We start from the raw sequence: 22,553 nt of genomic DNA, 5'->3' as shown, positions 1-22,553 counted from the left end.
AACAACCACTTCCGGCTACTACCGGAAGTGTTGAAGCTGAAAAGGAACCCGTGAGGTCTAGAGCAGCCTTTCAGTCTTTGGAAGATGCGGAAGTGATCGCTTTTTCGCCGGTGCTACGGCTAACCTCTACAGCGGTCTGCACCCTCACTGGGGTGGGGTCCGACCTGCCTCGTTCCCAGGTCCTTTGGCTCCTGTCTCGGAAAGACGGCCTCCTGTTACACGATGCCCTCGTTCGGACTCCGGCACAGGAGGGCCTGGGCTTCACTGTTTAGCCAGCTCCTGCGACCGTCCGGTCTTGTGTGCATCAGGGAGGTACATTTTCATAGTCAGGTGAGCCAGACTGAGTGGTCTGTTGCGGCAGGATATCCAGGTCTGAAAGCATGGACTCGCAGCGGGCAGTCCAGTAGTACAGTCGGGTTTTTTTGAGTAGTTTACCGGTACTGAACTAAGCATTTTAGATGCTTTGTCATTTAATCCTCATAGCAATCTTGAGAAGTTGGGATTATTTCCATTTTACTGTTGAGGAAACAGTCTGCAAGGTTAAATGACTTATCTACGGATACATAGTAAGGGAGCATTTTTAACATAGGTCCAGCAATCCCTAATGTGAACCTCTTGGAGTTAAACACATTCTTAAGAAAAGTATATAAATAGTCCCATTAAGTGAGGTGACTGAAGACCACAGGTAGACTGAGTTCACATTAGAGTTTACCTCAAAATAAGCTTCCCCCCCCAAAAAAAGAAACACCAAAACAAACCACTTTGCGGTTTTTAGAAATTTGGGGATTTTGGAATTGCAGAGGAAGGGCTGTGGACTTGAACTGCCATCCTTTGGAGGAGACAATCCGCCAAAATAAGGAACTACCACACTCTATATTTCTGGAAGGGCATACAGCCTGCTCCTAATAAACAAAATTACCAATTCAGTTTTACTTTGATAAAGACCCTAGCAGATCCTTTGTGCTATCCTGAACAGCAGGGTTCAGATCTTTTGTTACTAATTTTCAGTTACAGCATCCTACCAGTCTGATTTTTTTAGTTCAGTTTGGATATCCATTCCTATTCTCTCCTCAACCAGGCATGTTGTGCGTTCCCTTCTGTCTTTAGGTTACTTTTTCCATGTCTCTAAGCCTAATGACCATTGCTTCTGTATTAAAAATTCATGTTCATGTGTTTGCTCTTTGAGTTGGAACTAAGAATTGGATATCATACTAATCCCTACTCCCAGATGGTTGGTGGCAGTAGTGGTAGGTTGTTCTGTGCCTTCATTGTTCTTGGGTGCTTAAGCTTTTCCAGACATTTAAAAAGTCCAAATACAGGGTATACATTTAAAAACTCCAAATATTGGGGCACCTGGGTGGCTCAGTGGGTTAAGCCTCTGCCTTCGGCTCAGGTCATGACCTCAGGGTCCTGGGATCGAGCCCCACATCAGGCTCTCTGCTTGGCAGGGAGCCTGCTTTCCTCTCTCTCTCTCTCTGCCTGTGTCTCTGCCTACTTGTGATCTCTGTCTGTCAAATGAATAAATAAAAAAAATCTTTTAAAAAAACCCTCCAAATATGATAAAGATGTTATCTTATGTGTATTAAGTATATACTGCAAATATGATGCATGTTTTGGAGGGAGGCGGAGACTGAAATGGATAAAACAGTGTTCAGGTTGTCTGTTGCTCAAGACCAGAGGTCTTTTCAGGTCTGGCCATAGGGCGAGAGATGTCCGAGGTCTGGCCAGTCTTGTGGCTCACATCTCACATTCTATTTTCTGCCAGGTTTCAGAGGCAGTGTTAACGTCCCAACTGAAACCACATCAAGAAAAATCAAATTTTATTATTAAGACACCAAAGGTAATGCCCTTTACCCCACCCTGTCCTATTAGAGTGCCTTGGAGGACTGCCCTCTGCTCTGCTTGTCTCTTCCTAATCCATCTTAATGTCTTTTAAGATTAGTTTTTAAAAAGTCACTATTCTAGAGATACTGATCAGGCTCAGTCAACTGAACTCAAAGAGATTTCAACTTCCGACTTTCAATTACAGATGTTGTTTAACCCTTTGTCTTAAATGATCTTGCTTTTTGTCTGTGTTTTCACCATGACTACTTTTGGTTTCTAGGGCACCAGAGATCTTAGTCCCCAGCAGATGGTTATAAGGGAGAAAATTCTTGATATGGTTGTTGGCTGCTTTAAACGTCACGGAGCAAAGAGATTAGATACTCCAGCATTTGAACTTAAGGTAAGAAGAGAAAAGAGAGTGCTGGAACTCCATTTCTTTACTTGCCTTCAGTTTCCCAAAGAGCTTTTAGCCTGTGTTCTGGAGTCCTCCTTTGAACTGTGGTGGTTTTTGTTTGATCCCTGCAGGAAATGCTCACTGAGAAGTATGGAGAGGACTCTGGGCTAATCTATGATCTGAAGGATCAAGGTGGAGAGCTGTTGTCCCTGCGCTATGACCTTACTGTATCTTTCTGAGTGTTAGGAGACTGACATCTCTTTCCAAACCCAGAGGGTTTTCTTTGACAAAAGGGACAGCAGTGCCTCTGGGATCCCATAGGTCTGTTTGCATCAGCCTTTACTTCCAGTTTTTCCCAGAAGGCAATTCTGCCAGCAGAGCCTGGCCTGAAACATTAATTTAACTTTTATTGTGTATCAGACTCCCTTGAGGAAGATTGCAGAAATACAGATTTCTGGCCCTTATCCCCAGATATTAATTCTGCAATCTAACAATCTGTATTTTAAACAGGCACTGGGGTCATGAAGAGGTGGGTGGTTCTCAACCTATACTTTAAGAAACGTTGGCATTAAAAAAAAGAAAGAAAGAGAAGAGGAAAAAAAAAATTGACATAGAAGTTGCAGGCAAATCCAGGTTCTGAAACTTGACTATTTTGAAATGGTTGAAAATTGATCTGAATGGGAAGGAATAGCCCATACTTGGAGTTCTTGGGTCATTTCTATCTCATTCAGTGGGCAGCAGGTCAATTTCTTCCGCTTTTTTACTGAACTTGCACTTTTGCTTGATGGGGTTCCTTCATTCATTTATATATATTGAATGTCAAGCACTGCTAGACCTTGGGGATAGTGGGAAACAAGACAGAACATCCTTGTTTTCATCCTAGTGGATGAGATCCAATTGGTAATGGCCCAGTTCTCCCAAATGTCTGTACACTGGGCCCAAGCTTTGGAGGCAGTATGCTTTCTCCTTAACCTCTTTATGTGAGGTTCCTTTTGCTCGTTATCTCGCTATGAATAAAGTGAAGAGGATGAAACGCTACCATGTTGGAAAGGTGTGGCGGCGAGAGAGCCCAACCATAGTCCAAGGCCGCTACAGGGAGTTCTGCCAGTGTGTAAGTGACCAGCATTGATACAGGTTTGGGGATCTGCAACCTGGGAATTGGCTGCTCAGTGAAGATTTTGTTTTTCCCCTTTTTCTTTGCTGCAGGATTTTGACATTGCTGGTCAGTTTGACCCTATGATCCCCGATGCAGAGTGCTTAAAGATTATGTGTGAAATCCTAAGTGGGTTGCAGTTGGGGGACTTTCTCATTAAGGTAAGACTAGGGCTGAGGACTGAGGGGAGAAGTCTGGATTTGATCTGGGTGCCCTCCTAAAACATAGGTGACTCCAGCCCTTAAGCCTGTAGACCTAGGACTTTCTCAGTACAGCTGTTGTATTTCATCTATATAGTGATGCTGTGGAAATTGTTTTCTGTCCTTTTTATGAGACAGGCTAACAGGGACTGCCCTTGTTTTGAGGGAAAGGGCATGGAGAAGGCACTGGGGTTATTTCCACTGAGTTCACAGGTCAATGATCGGCGGATTTTGGATGGGATGTTGGCTGTCTGTGGTGTTCCTGAAAGCAAGTTCCATGCCATCTGCTCCTCAATAGACAAACTAGACAAGGTAAATAAAAAGACATGCTTCAGTAGACCATATCAGAATCTCTGCCCTGCCCTCAAATCTGTACCCCTAGAAAAAAATAAGGAGACAGTAACTGGAAATGAGCTTTCTCTGGGGAAGGTAAGGAGATATTCTGAAGCAAGACCTGAACTTTGTTGTGCAAAAGCTTTGTTGACTGACTGCATTTTCTAAGTTGTCTCCGACTTTGTTGAGTATAGTGTTAGCTAGTCGTGACATTTCCAGTTAGATGAAGAAGGATCTTGGAAGTGGGCTAATGTTTGGGTATTTGTGCAGATATCGTGGAATGATGTAAGACATGAGATGGTGGCAAAGAAAGGCCTGGCTCCTGAAGTGGCTGATAGAATTGGTGACTATGTTCAATGTCATGGTAAGAACCAGCGTTTTCAGAGCTATTGATCGAACTGAGGGGGAGGTATGTACAACTCCTATCCTGAAACAGCTCCTTTCTTTCTTTCTTTCTTTTTTTTAAGATTTTATTTATTTATTTGATGGAGAGAGAAATCACAAGTAGGCAGAGAGGTAGGCAAAGAGGCAGGCAGAGAGAGAGGGGGAAGTAGACTGTCTGCCGAGCAGAGAGCCCAATGTGGGGCTCGATCCCAGGACCCTGAGATCATGACCTGACCCGAAGGCAGAGGCTTAACCCACTGAGCCACCTAGGTGCCCCTGAAACAGCTCCTTTCCAAAGATAAGCTAAGTGCCAGAGTCTGGCCTGAATTTAATTTCCCTTTTACTTAGTGTAATAACCAGTTTATGTCTTCAGATGGCAAAGGCAGAGGAGGAGAGTCTGGTCATAAGAGATCAGGACTTTTTTTTTTAATGACTCTATTTTTAAAGATTTTGTTTATTTATTTGACAGAGAGAGAGAGAGATCACAAGTAGGCAGAGAGGCAGGCAGAGAGAGGGGGAAGCAGGCTCCTTGCTGAGCAGAGAGCCTGATGCGGGGCTCAATCCCAGACCCTGAGATCATGACCTGAGCCAAAGGCAGAGGCTTAACCCACTGAGCCACCCAGGTGCCCCAGGATTTTTTTTTTTTTTTTTAATAAGAAAGTGAGGATTAGCTGGAGCATATTAAGAATAAATTTAGGTAAAACACATCTGGGTGAAAGCACAGACCTTATTTCTCCCCATATGTCTCCCCAGGTGGGGTATCCTTAATAGAGGAAATGTTCCAGGATTCTAGACTATCCCAGAACAAGCAGGCCCTAGAGGGCTTGGGGGACTTGAAGCTGCTATTTGAATACCTGACTTTATTTGGAATTCCTGAGAAGGTAAGCTGAATTGGGAGAGGACTTCCTGGTGAACTTTGGGGTTCTTAGTGTTCTGAATCTTTTTTGGACTTACTATAGTCTTGTTCTCACAGATCTCTTTTGACCTAAGCCTAGCTCGGGGACTGGACTACTATACTGGAGTGATCTATGAAGCAGTGCTACTACAGACCCCAGCTCAGGCTGAGGAGTCCCTCAATGTGGGCAGTGTGGCTGCTGGTGGACGCTATGATGGGTTGGTGGGCATGTTTGACCCCAAGGGCCACAGAGTGCCGTGTGTGGGGCTCAGTATTGGGGTGGAGCGAATCTTCGCCATTTTGGAACAGAGGATAAAGGTAGGTCCTAGGTAGGGGTGGAGTGGAGCTGGAGACTAAAAACTCATGTTTGTGGATATACAGTTGGACTGTTTTCTGATGATTCTTTATGTCTTTTTTTTTTTTTTTAATTATTGATGCACAGGAGGTTGTTTATTAGTTTTACTTTCTTCTCTCTCTTTAATCAGACTTCTGGTCAGAAGATACGGACCACAGAGACCCAAGTGTTTGTGGCTACACCACAGAAGAACTTTCTTCATGAACGGTTGAAGCTAATTTCAGAGCTTTGGGATGCTGGGATCAAGGTATAGTAGAACTGATATCCAAGTCATCTGGGTATGTGTGGCCATTCAGGTGGCCATTTCTACCTAATGCCCAAGGCGGAACTCAAAACCTTCCTACTCTTCACTAAAGTGTCTTCTGGTAGGAGAGCTAGCTCCTTACTTCTTTGTAAATGCTTGAGGAGTGTGGTCACTTTTAAGCCTCTTATTCTGTCTTCATCCTTTCCAGGCAGAGCTGCTGTATAAGAACAACCCGAAACTACTAACTCAACTGCACTACTGTGAGCACATGGGCATTCCATTGGTGGTCATTATTGGTGAGCAAGAACTGAAAGAAGGCGTAATCAAGCTTCGTTCAGTGGTCAGCAGGGAGGAGGTGAGTGGGGGAATAGAAGGAACCAAGTGTTTTTACCTTAGATTCTTTTTTTTTTTAGATTATTTATTTATTTATTTGACAGAGAGAGAGAGAGAGAGACCACAAGTAGGCAGAGAGGCACACACAGAGAGAGAGAGAGAGAGAGAGGAGGAAGCAGGCTTCCTGCCGAGCAGAGAGCCCAATGCGGGACTCGATCCCAGGACCCTGAGATCATGACCTGAGCTGAAGGCAGAGGCTTAACCCACTGAGCCACCCAGGTGCCCCTTTACCTTAGATTCTTTAAGAAATATGTATCTTATGGCTGAGGAAATATCTTCAGGGTTAATAGTGATAGAGATGAATGAAGAGCCACGCAGGCAATCCTTTAGCCAGTTAGGGTTAGGTAGGTGGGCAGAAGGACAGATGGATTTTTTTTTTTTTTAAGATTTTATTTATATTTTGACGGAGAGAGAAATCACAAGTAGGAAGAGAGGCAGGCGGAGAGAGAGAGGGGAAAGCAGCTCCCCACTGAGCAGAGAACCTGATGTGGGGCTCGATTCCAGGACCCTGAGATCATGACCTGAGCCGAAGGCAGAGGCTTTAACCCACTGAGCCATCCAGGCACCTCTGAATCTCTTTAGTCTTAAGTGCATACATTCTCTAGTTCAGCTTGAAGCCCACGCTTCTTCCTACTGGTTAAATAAGTAGTGGGAACAGATGCAGGATAAAATGAATTTGGAAATGCAGTGACTAAGAAGCTAGTATTACTGTCTGTAGTTTGTCACATGAAGGTTCTCTTACATTACAGGTGGCCATTAAACGGGAAAATCTTGTGGCTGAAATTCAGAAGAGACTATCTGAGTCTTAATCCTTGCCTGCTTGCCATCTACTGCTCTTTCTAGAAGGTGTTTCTTCTAGGACTGAGTTCCTGATGGACTTCACAACTGCTGGCCAGGATGAGTGACAAGTTCCTCTGCCTCCTCCATCCTTTCTGGGTACAGAACTGTAGGAGGTCCTGAGGATTCCTGGGCTAGTGTGAGCAGCTATTCTGCATGGGTGCAGATGGCTGGTATGTGGAAGAGGCATGCTCTAACTGCAGAGACAGATGGCAGATTTGAAGTGCCATTGAATGCTGCCAAGAGGTGCTGAGATGGTTGCTTTGAGCAAGGCTCTAGGAAAGTTGCCTCAGGCCGAGACCATTGAGATCAGAAGTCAGATACTTAATTTTCCACTATGGCTTCTGACCACATTTGGGGAAATTTGTCCACAACCTGCCCTTGGCTTGTCCAGGGAGTTTTGGGAGACAGCAAGGAAGGGGCAAATGGCTGCTTTCTCCTTTGTTTGAGGACAAAGATGCTGTCCTAAGGGTATAGCAGTGCTCATTTTGACATGTAATCTGTCTAGTCCATCCACTCTTAATAGAGTGAGGCTGTCTTTATAGTAATCTTGAATGTTGAATTCAATAGGTGACTGACAAAATGGTCTAATCTTTTGAGATTTTGGAGATCATTTCCTGTGCCAGAATTATTCCTTGACTATATTCTATGTTCTCCTATGGAGGTGGCTGTTCTAGAAGTGATTGGATAATACATTAAATAAAATATTAAATGTAGTAGTTTGGATGATTTGTTATCAGGAGATTGTTTTGCATTGGCTGTAGAAAATACTGGAGTGTACACTGGAGAATTCTGAGAGCTAGGAGCAACCTCCGGGGTGAAACTTCTGTATTAAGTGAAGGGAGCAGTCACAGTTCCCCAGTGCTCCCCACTGTCCCTTCCTCCCCAACTTGGAGACACAGTCATGTCTAAATCAACATATAGTGAACTGTCTGCCAGAGTTCGTCACCCTACGGCTGATGACTGTAGGCTGATGACTGGCCTTTCCAGTCCAATCATGTTGACTAAATTGTGCCCTATAGATTGAATGACTATAAAGTTCCCCCCAGAAGGAAAGATGAGTTAACCGAAGGGTGATAACATTGCTTCAAAAATAAAGAGACAGTGTGCAAAAAATGCTTTCTGTATATGCGCTGGGGAGGCTGCAACTTTTAAAAACACTGGTGTCGGGGCCATATCTTTAGTGCATACAGGTAAATGGGGCAGCTGCAGGCTCCTGATAACCCACTCGACCCTAAAAAATTTTAGAAACTCTTGGCAAACGCACGCAAAATTGATTAGACTAGATCAAAGGGCACCGATATGAACCGTTTCGTTCTTTGTAAAATAGACGAGTTGAACTGAATCAGTCCTTTGATGATGCTTGTTTAGAAAGCCAAGGCGAAAACATTTGTAGGCGCCCTTACTTCCGTGTTGCTTCACATTCTCCATGCGCATGCGCCATTTCCTCGGTGCAGAGGCGGGGCCTACAAGCTTGTTTTAGAAGCCCTCCAGTCCTTAGCTCGTTTGGAACGCGAGACTCTAACTTTATTGGAGGGCAAGCTCGCTTTACGGCTCAGGGCCGCTTTTTACGTCATTTTCCGGCTTCCCATTCACTTCGCAGTGAAGATGGCGTCGGGTAGCGGGGTAGGTGTTGTGTGTGCAGAGGCTTTGGTTTGGGGGCAGAGGGTGGTTTCTCAGCGCGGAATATCCTGACCCGACTGGCTTCTCAACAGCTTCTTGCGGTCCAGTGTCCCGGGTTCAAGAATTTCCCTGTGGGGTCCTGGCGCAGGGTCTATGGACTCCCGGCGGTCTTTTGGGTTGGGGTCTTGAGGCCACCTCAGCCTCCTGGTGCGGTCCGGAGAGTCTTCGCTCTCTACAGGTCCCGGGGACGCCTTGCCAGCGTGGACGCGGTTCCCTCCGTTTCTCTAGGGGTCGGATATGATTAGCAGCGAATCTTGAGCGCTTTTTTCCTTACAGACAAAAAACTTGGACTTTCGCCGAAAGTGGGACAAAGATGAATATGAGAAACTCGCCGAGAAGAGGCTCACGGAAGAGAGAGAAAAGAAGGATGGTGGGTGCCTGCTCCATCAAGGGCCGTGGGTATCGTAGAAGCGAAGCCATAGCTGGAGAACGGGTGGGAAGTTGAAATGCGATGTCCTCATACCCTGTGTATTCTCTGGCACAGTGTTGCCTCCCTGGTTCTGGATTTCTTAATGTAGAAAATGAGAGCGAGGAAATAGACTGAAGCAGTGTTGCGGTGTTTTCTAGCTCTGTTTCCTCTGCTTTCTTTGTCGTCCTTTTGCTTAGCTCATTTCCTCCTTTCCTCAAGTATGGAGAGGAGAGTAGAATCCTTAGTAGAGAAATGACTGTTTCGCAGCTGTGCATTACTGCTACTGAAAATACTATTTCACTTGAAGTCACTTAAGGGGAAGAAGAACATAACAATCAGGACCTTCCCCTCCCTATAACCTGAGAAGAGCAAGGGTACTCACCAAGGACCGTGTGATTGTTTCAGCTGGTGGTTAGTGGTACTGTTCCCTATGTTTTGTACAGTGTCAGGGAGTTGGTTCTTCTTTCCTAGGTAGAGATTCCACTATACAAAAAGAAATATTATTTTTTTCATCTGTATTCAAACATATGCATTCTTCTTTCACTTCACTTCCACACCACCTTGCACACACTAATCCTTTTAGTTTTGATATAATTTGTACAGTAGTGCCAAGTATGTAACAGGTATTTCCTGAATGTTGGTCCCCTTTAAAAAATTTTTCCCCAGTCTTCTAAAGATTACTTTTGTGTTGTGCTTGGGATATCTATCTGAAAGTGTTACTGACTATCCTTGCTTTTCTTTAATTTTTTTAATCTTTTTTTTTTTTTCTTTTAAGATTTTATTTATTTGAGAGTGAGAGCACAGCAGGGTGAGGGGCAGAGGGAGAATAAGACTTCCCGCTGAGGAGGGAGCCCCATGCGGGACTTGATCCTAGAACTCTGGGATCATGACCTGAAATGAACTGAAGGCAGATGCTTAACCAGCTGAGCCACTCAGGTGCCCCTCCTTGCTTTTCTTTTAAAAGTTTGCTTTTTGTGAAAATTAAGAACCCCCTTCAGTTAATCAATAAATAAACTTTGCTTTTAGACTTGTTGGTTTTTATTTTTAAAAATTTTTTTAAGATTTTATTTATTTATCTGACAAACAGATATCACAAGTAGGCAGAGAGGCAGGCAGAGTGGGGAGGGGGGGGTGGAAGCAGGCTCCCTGCCGTGCAGAGAGCCTGTTGTGGGGCTGGATCCCAGGACCCTGAGATGATGACCTGAGCCTAAGGCAGAGGCTTAACCCACTGAGCCATCCAGGTGCCCTTAGACTTATTGGTTTTAAAGTGATAAACAGTCTGGAGAGCTTAGGGATTGCTTTTCATTTTTCCTTTATTGAGATTTTCACTAGCTGCTGCTAGAAGTTCTCACTGTTCCCTTGGTTCAGGCTCAAGAAAGAAATGAGAGTAGACATCTGTATTTTGGGTTGCATGCATTTTTTTTTTCCTTTCTGCTTAAGGAACTGTAATACTAAAGGGACTTCTTTCTCTATTATAATAATTTTAGGAAAACCAGTGCAGCCAGTCAAACGGGAGCTTCTCCGACATAGAGACTATAAGGTGGACCTGGAATCCAAGCTTGGAAAGACAATTGTCATTACCAAGACCACGCCGCAATCTGAGATGGGAGGGTGAGTGACTTTTCATCTTTCTCAGGAGCCAGAAATAGGTCAAATAAACTGTCTATGTTGGTTTTAGCAAGTGTTGAGGAGGTTTTCTGGCCCCAGGAAAACAACCATGTTACCTATAATTCTACCATTAGATTTTTCTTTCTCCCCCACCAAAGCCTCAACAAACATACCAGTGTCTGTAGGCAGAGACCACTCTGTAGGCCTCTTCATATTAGCGCTGTAACTACTACTTCATATCTTAAAAGGAAAAAATGAAGGAAAGGACTATTGAAGACATTTCTAGGGGAGAGATTAGATAGAGCTAGAGTGAAGCCTAGGAGCTTTTGATGGTGAATAAAGGGAGTTGAGGTTCCAGACTGTCTGCAAAGTATTTTGTAGTTGTTATGGATTGCTTGATTGTACACCTTCCTCCTAAACCAAGACTATAACCCATGGAAAGAAGTGTCCTGCAAGAACTTTAGTCTTTTACCCACCACTGTTTGTCTGTTCATTTCGGTTTTCTAGCAGGAGGGCAAAAATAGCAGTGAGTGACATGTCTTTGGGTTGCCTAGGAAACCCATTCATGTCATTTCTCTCTGTATTAGTTATCTATTGCTGTGTAAAATAACAAGTTCACCCAAAATTAAGCAGCATAAAACAGCAGGTAGCTCACAATTTCTGTGGGAAGTAATCTGGGAAAGACTTAACTCTGATTCTGGCTTAGGTTTTCACAAGGCTTCATTGAAGGTGTCTGCTAGGTCTGCATTCATTTGAGGCATAAGTGGGCCTGATTGATTTGATTCAAATCTCTTTCGTGTGACAGTGCTTTGGAGGCCTCTCCACAGTGCTGCTCACAATAAAGTAATTGCTTCCCCAGAATAAGACATAGACTAATACTGAAGCCACTTTTTTTTTTAATGTAACCTAATCTTGGAAGTGGTATAGCATCACTTTTGAACTTTTAATATTTTACTTATTTATTTGAGAGAGAGAGCAGGAGCAGGCAGAGGGAGACGCGAACTCCCTGCTGAGTAGGGAGCCAGACACAGGGCTCAGTCCCAGGACCCTGAGGTCATGACCTGAGCCGAAGGTAGACGCTTAACTGACTGAGCTGCTAGGCACCATGAAGTATTCATTTGGTCACTAATGAACCCTAGTACAAATTGGGAAGGGACGTCCCAAGGTACAAATACCAGGAATTTAGGGATCGTTGTGGGGCCCGTCTTGGAGGCTGGCTACCATACGCTTCAAGAGGTAATACTTTATGAAAATGAGAAGTGTCCTCTTCTTGTAAAAAGGAAATTTACCTAAATATATGAGTTTGTTGGTTGAAAACATTAAGCTCTTATAGCTAGATTTGACACAAATGCTGTTTCTTCTGTTTGCTAGGTATTACTGTAATGTCTGTGACTGTGTGGTGAAGGACTCTATCAACTTCCTGGATCACATTAATGGAAAGAAACGTAAGGTTTGGAGGTAGTTTGTGACTGGAGCTGGGACTGGATTTTGGAGGTGGGGTAGGAGAAAGGGTGGTTTCAATTGGATCTTTCTTTAATGCCCGATAATTTCTTCAGTGGCTTCAGTACAGGGCATGCTTTACTTCATTATCTAATGTTTTTGGAGGCCCTGAGATGAGACACTGTTCTAGGCTCCCAACAAGCCCAGACAGTGCTCTTCTCCAAGGCCTAGCTGTCCTGACTAGTGTGCATTTGCTCAGAAAGGGCAGTTGAAAGTCACTGGGATCTTGCTGTCTGTAGCTGCTGCTTCTTAGAATAAGTAAAACCAAGGGAGTTTTTTTCCAGTCATAATTATTTTTGATGTGCATTTTATGAGACTTTTTTAAATGTCAAAGACTTTCTGAGGGGCTGAGGTTATCGTAATGCCATTACCTTTTTCTCTGTTGTTCCCACCCAGATCAGCGAAATCTGGGCATGTCTATGCGTGTGGAACGTTCCACCTTGGATCAGGTGAAGAAACGTTTTGAAGTCAACAAGAAGAAGATGGAAGAGAAACAGAAAGATTACGATTTTGAGGAAAGAATGAAAGAGCTCAGAGAAGAGGTAAGGCTCTGCTAGCCTTCCCTCTTTTGTCCACCAGCTTTGAATTTTATATTATGAATCATGAGGAGGCTCTCTTCTTTGTTCCACTCCCACCCTCAGAGGATAGATGTATCCTGAATTTCACTATATTGGGGGAAACATTTATTATCTTTGTTTGGGACTCTTGAGATCTGAAGGATATGGCTATAAACCTATCCTTTTTTTTTCCTGGACTGTCTGGGCCCACTTTTTTTTTTTTTTTTTTTTTTTTTAAACTATAGGAGGGATTAAATCTACCTAATCCCCAAGAGACTCATGGAACCAGGCTGCCTGGGTCAGAATTCTGTTTCCTTCACTTACTGGCTATGACTTTTGGGCAAGTTATTTAACCTCTCCATGCCTCAGTTTTCCCATCAGAGATCTCAGTTTATAATCTACAGAAAGTGTTTAGATCAATTACTGGCATATGCTTTGTGCCCCAGGGTGATAGTTGCTATTATGTGGTTTTCCTTCCATAACCTTTTTAAGAACTAGAGATGAACTGGGATGTAGGATTGAGAAGTGCTCTTCACAGGCTAAAACTGCTCTTTTTCGTTCCTTAAAATCTTTACTGTGGCTTTTCCTCTGCTCTTGAAATTTTACTTGCCTTTAACTATTTTCTCCTAAAGATAGAAAGGAATCTTGACATTCACTTGTCTCTTGCAACGTTTGGCTCAGGAGTCTGAACTGATTCTGAGTGATTTCCCCCCTAGGAGGAAAAGGCCAAAGCCTACAAGAAAGAGAAACAGAAGGAGAAGAAAAGGAGGGCTGAGGAGGACTTGACATTTGAGGAGGATGATGAGATGGCAGCTGTGATGGGCTTCTCTGGCTTTGGTTCCACCAAGAAGAGTTACTGAGGCTTTCTGTGCTTGGCTCTTTGCTGACTTTGTGTGTGTGGGGGGGTCACTTTTTGGGGGGTACTTGGGAAAGTCCTTAAGAGCCACAATGGGGAGGGCTATAGAGGGTGGGTGTCTGTGGTTTCCCTCTACTTTGGGAGAGAGCACAGGATGTGAAGGTAATGTTGTGGCATATTCCCTCAGCCTCAGTATGTCACTGGAGTCACAGGACCTCTGCCTGAGTTCCCAATAAAGAAAAACCTCTTCTGAGGCTGCTTTCCCAAAACTCCCCCTGTATCTTTCCCTCTTCATCTGTCCAATCTCTTCTCTGAGCATCCTACATTTATCCTGTGTTTTCCCTGTTATAATTTTGATTCTTGCTTAGCCTGCAGCAGAAGGGTTTTCTGGGTCCCCAGTGTCCAGTTGATAGCACATTTTTGACCAGCCCTCTTTCCCCCTCAACCCCCTGTGGTTCTTCACCACCTGTGCATGCATGTGTATTTCTGCCTGGGTCAGTGGTATGTGCGGGCGTGTGTGCATGAATTTGTCACATAGAGGGAGCCAGAGCTAGAACCTCAGAACATTGCTGCCTTGGGGTCTTATGTTCGTGGCTCCCTCAGAGCATGTAACAGGAAATTAAATGGGACGAGTGTTTGGTGTGGTTTTTGTCTGGTGAGTTTTTTAACCTTTCTTTTTCATATGTAGAATGTTCAGCTTTTCCTGTTTGTTTCATTTTGTTGAGGATTATTCTTTTTTTTTCTTCCTTGTGAGTAGGCTCTTGGAAGAACCTGTTTGATGCAAAAAAGAAAAAGGAAAAAAAAAATTCATATGGGAGCCCTTGGGTCTCAGAGACTGTTCAACGTGTATAATAAATGGCATTGACTGGGCCTGTTAATTTGGTGGGAACATTCCATATTCTTCCCTGTGTATTGTTTTTTTTTTCTTCCTACACTGAATATTTACATATAGAGCTGCTGCTTTCTTCTCCCTTCATTTGAGCCCTGTCACTTTTTTTTTTTTCCTAGGTTCCTTCAGCACGAGTTTTATTTTCCTCTGATGGGATGTGTGTCCGGAGGAGTCTGAACAGAACTTTCCCTATAATTTTAGCCTCCTTTGGTCTGTTTTTGGAACAGTTTATGGTTGAACTTAGTGTTTTCTTTACTATCTGCAGTTATGCTAAGCACAGGGTTACTTGGTTTTGGCACTATTGACACTTGGGGCTGGTTAATTCTTTGTTGTGGAGGCTCTCTTGTGCATTTCAGGATGTTTTTAGCATATCTCTAGCCTCTGCTCACTAGATGCTGGTAGCACCTCCTCCCCGAGTTTGACAAATAGGATGTGTCCCCCCGCCCCCAGTCCCATTGAGAAGCATTGATAAGCTGCCTTCCCTACTTTGGTCTGACTTGAGAATTGGATGACACATACTGCTTAACTGAAGAAAAAGCTTTGATATTCCCTGGATTGGGTACTGTGCCAGATCCCAGGGTTACAGAGGGAAAAAAATCAGTCTCTTGAACAAACCAGCAATAGTTACACGAACTCCAATTAGGTGAATTCTGCAATAACCTTTGGTGGTTCTGTACTTTGAAAAGTGGGCTCTGTGTGGGTTAGCAAGGCTGCCACCATATGGCTTATCTACATTCCCTGCCTCATTTAGCCCCTTGAAGCGTCTGAACCACCTGTGGGTCCCTTAAAGTACTATACTCTTTCCTTTGGACTTTTGTACATAAGTCCCTTGGTGCCAGGCATAACTTTTGCCTAATCACTGTGAATGTGTCTGTCTACTGGCTCAGAGTTTCACATAGAGTATTTTTTGGCCAATTGCAGACCGATTAATGGGTTCTTCCCTTGACAGGATTTTGTGCTCTACAGGTCCTTCAAGTAATGCTCTACTCTAGTAGACTGGGCCCTTTTGCTCCCCCTTTCAAGGCAGGCTGGAGAAAGCGTCAGCTGAGTTCCTTCAGTTTCTTAGTACTCTTCAAGAGACCACCTAATTCAGCTTGTCTTCAAATGATTTCCTGCTCCCTTTGGTATGATGGAATCTTAACTTTGGTCACCTGTACTAAAAAGCATTCTAAATTTTAGGTTCTCTAAATTCTCTTGGGACTGGCAAGTGGTTGGCTCTAAGGGGTTGGTCCATGTCATGGGTATATGAAGGGACTCAAGGTGGTGACTTGGAAAGGGGGAAGAAGAAGATGGGATGGAAATTTAGGAGCCCAGAGCAATCCCAGATAACTCAGAAATCTCTTTAAAGAGAAATTTCTTTGATGTTTGTGGTCTCTCTAAAATCCATGAAAATTTTGCATTCTGGTTGAGGAATATGCCTGTGACTGGCCTACATGTGTTCATTTATTCAGTGATTGCTTAGATGCTGAACATGTTCTAGGCCCTGGTATTCTTTTCTGGGGTAAGGCATCAGGGTTTCAGCTGTCATGGAATTTACATTCTGGTGGAATTGCCTTTAAAATACCTAGGGAACAAAAGATTGGATGGCTTCAGATGATTCTGTGGCTTCCGAACCTACAGGGACTCTTGTATCTCTCTCATAACCCCCTCCAAAAATTTAAATGTGAAGATTCTTTAATCCAGCAATTCTACACTTAAGTGTCTATCCTAAAAACATACCTGTGTATATGTACATATACTTGCAAGGATGTTTACTGCAGCTTTGTTTATATAACAGTGAAACATTTAAAATAAAACTGGTACATTTATTCTTAAATATAATGCAACTATTACTATATATGTGAATTAGATTTGTGTGCTAACAAGAAAGATCACCAAGACATACTATTAAGTACAAAAAAGCACAAAAACAATACCAGACAAACTGATTTCCACACCTCTTGCCCTAACCGCCTTCGTAAAACTTTATTGTACATACAATTAAATATATAGATTGAGAAAAAGACACACTGAAATTATAACTTTAACTGGAAGGAATTATGGGAAGAAAAAGGATAGCTGTTAAACTGTACATAAAAGGAATAGAATATTCATGTGAGGTTATTTATTTTTGGTGGTTTTAAAAAAACAGTTTGGGTGCTGAAACCCGGGAATGAGTATATGTGGGGGTTAAAATAATGTTTAAAATAGTTAGAAGCAATACCATGTAACACCTATTATGACACCTGGAAGAGTAGTTGTGGGGTTTATCTGGTTTGGCCTCAAAGTTGCGAGGTTAAGGCCTTGAATACAGCTGGCACCTTGTAAAGATTCCACTCTTCTGACTCAGGCACTGTGAAAATTGGTTTGATCACAGAGCGACTCCCTGTGGCTGTCTGATGAGTATAGAGGCTGGAGCGGGTGTCCAGAGACTCGTGGACCAGGTGACTGCTGTATAGTAACAGAATAAGCTTGGAAGGGAACTGCTTGGGAGAGTTTGCTAGGGGGTAAATGAGATGTGAGTCCTCACAGCAGTGTGTCCTCAGGTGGTCCTTCTGAGTGTCTGGATAGGGCAGTTTTTTGGATGCTAGAGTATACTGGATCACTCCTGGTTAATTTACTGTATCACACATCTTTCTTGTCATTCAAGATAATACAATCCAGAGGATTTGGCCAGACTGGCCCTAGCTGAGCGGTTCCTTGAAATAAAGCACCTTCTAACTACTGGAGTGGTTCAGGACATTCTAGCCCTTTTATTGCTGTGCTGGCTCTCTTCATTTTCCCAATAATCAGCCTTGGAGAGAGTGTTTAAGACTCCTCCCCCATCCAGAGCATAGAGCAACTGGGCTTCCAGTGAATGTTCAGCTCCCTTTACACCAGGAACCAGGCTTCTTGGGGAAAGTTGATGCTACGACTGGGGAAGGAAATGAAGATGTGAACCTGGAGCATCTTACAGTCCCAGAAAGTAAGGAAGTGCTAACAAACAAAACAAAAAACAACCCAAAACAAATACATGAAAAACTCAAAGTTTCTTTAGGTGTTTAGTAATGTTTGTCCTTTTGTTCCAAACGTATGGTTTTACTTGTATCTTTTCTTGTGTCCTCAAATTTCTTTTCCTTATTGGGAATCTGTATTTTCATTTGTCAGCCATATCTTAACTCCCTCCTATTATATAACCACAATTATTTTATTCTGTTTTCTCTCCTCCCAGTTTTTTAGTCATGTTGTTTTCAGGAAACAAAATTTGCATACAGGTTTTCCATTCTTATCACCACCTTTATTTTAAATATCTACAACTTAATATATTTAATGCTCTCCATCACACAGTTTTCTGAATTTCTCCCCAGTTAGTCTTTATTTGGATGAAATTCATTCTTCAGTAAATTCTTCAAGAGAGGTTCCTGAATACTGTATTCTTGAGTTTTTGTATATCCAAAACTGATTTTTATAGCTTTGCTATTTGAAGGACAGGTGGCTATAAGATCTTGGTTCATAGTTTCTTTCCTTGAGGTTTTAAAAACTTCTTTGCTGCCTTTCTTTGTATGTTGCAGTGAAAATACCAACCTGATTCTTTAATTCCTAAATGATTTCATCTTTTTGCCTGAGGCCTGGATGGTTTTTTTCTTTCAAATCTAATTCAGTTTCTAAGATAAATCTCAGAGTTGACCATTCCATATCAGTTTTCCCTAGGTTCATGGAATGACCCTTTTGATGTGTAGATTCATATTTTATTTCCAGGAAGTTTTTCTTGTATTATGCTTTTGCATATTACATCTGATCCATTATTTTTGCTTTTTTTCTTTAGGGAATATATATAATATATGTTGGGTTTTTGTTTATTTGTTTGTTTTGCCTTGGTTTCTAGCTCTTTCTCTCTGATCCTTACTGCTTTCTTGATTTTATTTCTTGACTCTTTTAATTCCTTTCCTTAATATCACTTATTATATTGTAAATAAAGTCTGTTTACCTTGGACATCTTACAAATTAGACTTCTTCCCCCCTGAGATGATTTGTCTTTTTCTTCAGTTTTTCCTGGTTTTGACTAACTTTTGTCTTATATCTTTTCTTTTTTGTCTGCTTTAGTTCTGACTTCTTTTTTTGATACACAATATTATTTCATAACACCAAATGTTTACGTTTATTCAGTTTGGGTTGGAATGTTGCATTTGTTTCATGGTTAGGTTTTTCAATATATTCCCATTTTTTGTTGACTTTTTATAATGTAATGCCTGCCATTTTCTATTCATTTTGAAATGCTTTTATTTTCCAGTTTCAGCAATTGCAAGTGAGGCAGGCTAATATTTCTTACTTGAAGAATGTGCCCTACTGTTAGCAGTATGAAGTGAAATAGAAGGCACATTTTTGGGAGTGGAGCCCAGGCTGGTATTATTCTATGGGAAACTGAAGGCCATCTAATTTTTTTCCTTGAAAAAATGTTTAATTGTGGTGAAATACACAGATCATTTTAACCATTTGTATGAGGACAGTCAATGGTATTTACATTCACATTGTTATGCAACCATAATAACCACCCATCTGCAGAACTTTTTTCATCTTGTAAAACTGAAACTCTGTCCATTAAACACTCTCATGCACACTCCCAGCCTTTGACATCATCATTATTATTGGTACATCAATTGTCAATGCATTTGACTGCTCTAGGTACCTTGTATAAGGGGAATCACAGTATTTGTCTTTTTGTGACTGGCCTTTTATTTTGTGACAGCTTATTTATTATTTCACTTTGCATAATGTGCTCAAGGTTCATGTATGCCGTAGCATGTGATAGGATTTCCTTCCTTTTAAAGGCTGAATAATAGTCTGTTGTGTATGTGTGTGACACACACATACATACACATATGTATACACCACATTTTGTTTATCCATTCATTCACTGGTAGACACTTGGGTTGCCTCCACCCCTTGACTATGGTGAATTCTGTTATGGAGATGGCTGTACAAATATCTCATCAAGATCCTGCTTTAACCCCTCTTGCCCTTTAGTGTAGAGGTTAAGGGTCTGGGCTCTAGAGGCAGAGTATGGGGGTCCAAGCCCTGGTTCTAGAACCTCCACACTTTGTAACCGTAGCCAAATAACCCTACCTCTGTTACATGGCTTTTTTGATTTCTAAAACATTCACATTCATAGCACCTACTTTGTATAGTTCTTGTGAAAATTCATTGGATTGGGGTGCCTGGCTGCTCAGTTGATAGAGCATATGACTCTTGGTCTTGGGGTTGCGAGTTTGAGCCCCATGTTAGCGGTAGAGTTTACTTTAAAAAAATGAAATGGAGGATTGCCTGGCTGCCTCAGTTGGTAGAGCATCCCAACTCTTGATCTCGGGGTTTTGAGCTTGAGCCCCACGTTGGGGGTAGAGTTTACTTAAAAAAGAAAGAAATCGAGGGGTGCCTGGCTGGGGTTGTGAACTTGACCCATGTTGGGGGTAGAATTTACTTTAAAAAAAAATGAAATGGAGGGGTGCCTGGCTGCTTCAGTTAGTAGAACATACAACTCTTGATCTCAGGGTTGTGAGTTTGAGCCCCATGTTGGGTGTATAGATTAGTTAAAATCTTAAAATATGCTTGGAACAATAACTGGCTTATAATTAGTGAATTGTTATTACTGTTACATCAAATAATTTAGGGAAGAGAGTCATTTTGCCATCAGCACATCACTAAGTCACTAAAAGTCACTGACATCAAGCCAGAATCAAGTACAACTACTAGGTAGTGAAGAGGGTAAGATCCTGCTTTCATTTCTTTTGGATATATACTCAGAACTGGGATTGCTGGATCACACAGTCATTCCATTTTTAGTTTTCTGAGGAACCTTAATGCTGTTTTTCGTACCAGGGCACTATTTTACATTCCTACCAAGAGTGCAGAAGAATTCCAGTTTCTCCATATCCTTGCCAACACTTGTTACTTTGTTTTTTTGTTTGTTTGTTTATATGGTAGTCATTTTAATGGGAATAACGTGATTTCCTCTTTATTCTTGCATGTTTATTTTTCTATTATTATTGTCTGCATCCATAAAATGGTGGTATTTTATTGGGATCATATTAACTTACCTATTAATTTGGAGACAACTGACATCTTGATGATATTAAGTCAAAGGGAAGTTGTCCACTGGTTCAAGTCCACATTTGTGCTTTTTAGAAGTACATTAAATTTTTCCACACATGAGATTTTGTACATTTAACAGGTTTGCTTTTAAGAATTTATCCTGTTTTGTTTGTGGATAGGATCTCCTATTCCTTAACACTTTCTAACTTGTTATTATTCATATGTATGAAGATTGTTGATTTTTGTGTGTAAATTTTTGTGCTGACACCTTACTGAATTGTTTATACTACTTTTCCAATTTATATACCTCTATTTGTTTTCCTTTCTCTGACTGCATTGGGTAATTCCTCCAATGTAATGTTGAAAAGTAGTAAAAATAGAAAGCATCCTTGCCTTGATCCTGACCTTTATTGGAATTCTTCCATTGTTTCCCCATTAAGTAAGATGTGTCCCTAACATGGTTATGTATGTGTGTATATATATATGTAATATGTATATGATATAAGATGATGTAATTTAATGTACACACATGGTAAGGTTAGAGATATAGTTACCAATTCCCATTTTAATTATTTTTAAAAATCTGGAATATGTTTTGAATGTTATTGGAGGGTCTTTTTGCACATAGGGAAAAAGTCATGCTTTTCTTCTTAGATCTACTGATTTAGTAAATTATACTATTGTAATTCCTAATATTGCATTCTGCATATCTGGGACAAATCCCACTTAGTTGTGGTGTTATTTACATAATGTGTTGTTGGATTTTCTTTGCTAACATTTAATTTTTTTTTTTTTTGCCTCAATAAAACAATTGTAGGTTTAGAGAAAAATTCCACAGGATAGAGGGAGGACCTATGTGCCCTCTCTCTCGTTCCACCTTTCTGTTATTAACGTTTTGCATTAGTGTGGTAGATTTGTTAAAATTGATGAACTAATGTTGATACATTAATATTAACTGAAGTCTATAGTTTAGGGTTTATTCTTTATATTTTATAGTTCTGTGCGTTTTGACAAATGCATAATTTCAACTTTCCACCATTAGAGTATCATATAGAATAATTTCACTGCCTTGAAAAATGCCCTGTGCTTGACCTATTAATTCCACCTCCCTCATCAAACTTCTGGTAACCACTGATCTTTTAACTCTGTCCATAGTTTGCCTTTTCTAGAGTGATATATAATTGGAATCTTAGAGTATGTAGACTTTTCAACTGATTTCTTTGACTTAGCAATTTGAATCTAAGATTCCTCCGTATTTTTTCATGGCTTGATAGCTCATTTTTTAAATCACTCAGTAATACAGGCATACTTTTTTTCCTCTAAGATTTTATTTATTTATTTGGCAGAGAGATAGAGCCATAAAGCACAAGCTGGGGATGGGAGGAATGGCAGAGGGAAAGGGAGAAGCAGGCTCCCTGCTGACCAGGGAGCTCAATGCAGGGCTAGATCCCAGGCTCCTGGGATCATGACCTGAGCTGAAGGCAGGCATTTAACTGACTGAGCTACTCAGTTGCCCCCAGGCATACTTTGTTTTATTGTACTTTGCTTTATTGCACTTCACAGATAATGTTTTTTTTTCCCCCTAACAAATTGAAGGATTGTGGCAACCCTATGTTGAGCGAGTCTACTGCCACCATTTACCTAACAGCATTAACTCCCTTTGTTTCTGTGTCATATTTTGGTAATTCTCACAACATTTCAAATTTTCATTATTATTGTATTCGTTATGGTGATCTGTGATCCGTGATCTGTGATCTTTGATGTTACTACCGTAATTGTTTGGGGGCACCATGAATTGTCCCATATAAGACAGTAAACCAGGAGTGTCTGGGTGGCTCAGTCAGTTAAGTGTCCAACTCTTGATCTTAGCTTGGGTCTTGATCTCAGGGTCATGAGCTCAAGCCCCACACTGGGGTCCATGCTGGGCATGGGACCTACTTAAAGAAAAAATATATATGTATGCATATACATATATATGTATGTATGTATGTATG

The 22,553-nt window shown here is 41.7% G+C and overlaps 2 protein-coding genes across 4 annotated transcripts; both read left to right on the top strand.

The window, feature by feature from the left end:
* Positions 1–21: 21 nt before the first annotated feature.
* Positions 22–7,728, top strand: LOC111140924 (histidyl-tRNA synthetase 2, mitochondrial). 2 transcript variants are annotated; one of them, XM_022493187.1, is made up of 13 exons: positions 22–330; positions 1,766–1,840; positions 2,105–2,224; positions 2,350–2,445; positions 3,204–3,329; positions 3,425–3,532; positions 3,785–3,883; positions 4,175–4,268; positions 5,042–5,169; positions 5,262–5,501; positions 5,669–5,785; positions 5,991–6,137; positions 6,925–7,728. In XM_022493187.1, the coding sequence occupies exons 1-13, from the start codon at positions 223–225 to the stop codon at positions 6,982–6,984; spliced, it is 1,518 nt and encodes a 505-aa protein (XP_022348895.1). In that variant the 5' UTR covers positions 22–222; the 3' UTR covers positions 6,985–7,728. The 2 variants fall into 2 exon arrangements, with proteins under 2 accessions (XP_022348895.1, XP_022348897.1); XM_022493189.1 differs by lacking the exon at positions 1,766–1,840 and having other exon boundaries at positions 65–330.
* LOC111140925 (zinc finger matrin-type 2) lies at positions 7,063–14,266 on the top strand. 2 transcript variants are annotated; one of them, XM_022493190.1, is made up of 6 exons: positions 7,063–7,111; positions 8,972–9,065; positions 10,592–10,715; positions 12,084–12,157; positions 12,609–12,754; positions 13,486–14,266. In XM_022493190.1, the coding sequence occupies exons 1-6, from the start codon at positions 7,073–7,075 to the stop codon at positions 13,627–13,629; spliced, it is 621 nt and encodes a 206-aa protein (XP_022348898.1). In that variant the 5' UTR covers positions 7,063–7,072; the 3' UTR covers positions 13,630–14,266. The 2 variants fall into 2 exon arrangements, with proteins under 2 accessions (XP_022348898.1, XP_022348899.1); XM_022493191.1 differs by lacking the exon at positions 7,063–7,111 and adding an exon at positions 8,458–8,638.
* Positions 14,267–22,553: the final 8,287 nt, after the last annotated feature.

This window comes from Enhydra lutris, unplaced genomic scaffold, assembly GCF_002288905.1.
Source record: "Enhydra lutris kenyoni isolate GAN:26980312 unplaced genomic scaffold, ASM228890v2 scaffoldscaffold5, whole genome shotgun sequence".
Classification (NCBI taxonomy): domain Eukaryota; kingdom Metazoa; phylum Chordata; class Mammalia; order Carnivora; family Mustelidae; genus Enhydra; species Enhydra lutris.
The sequence above is the reverse complement of the archived record's forward strand: the minus strand, read 5'-3'. Positions and strand labels throughout refer to the sequence as shown.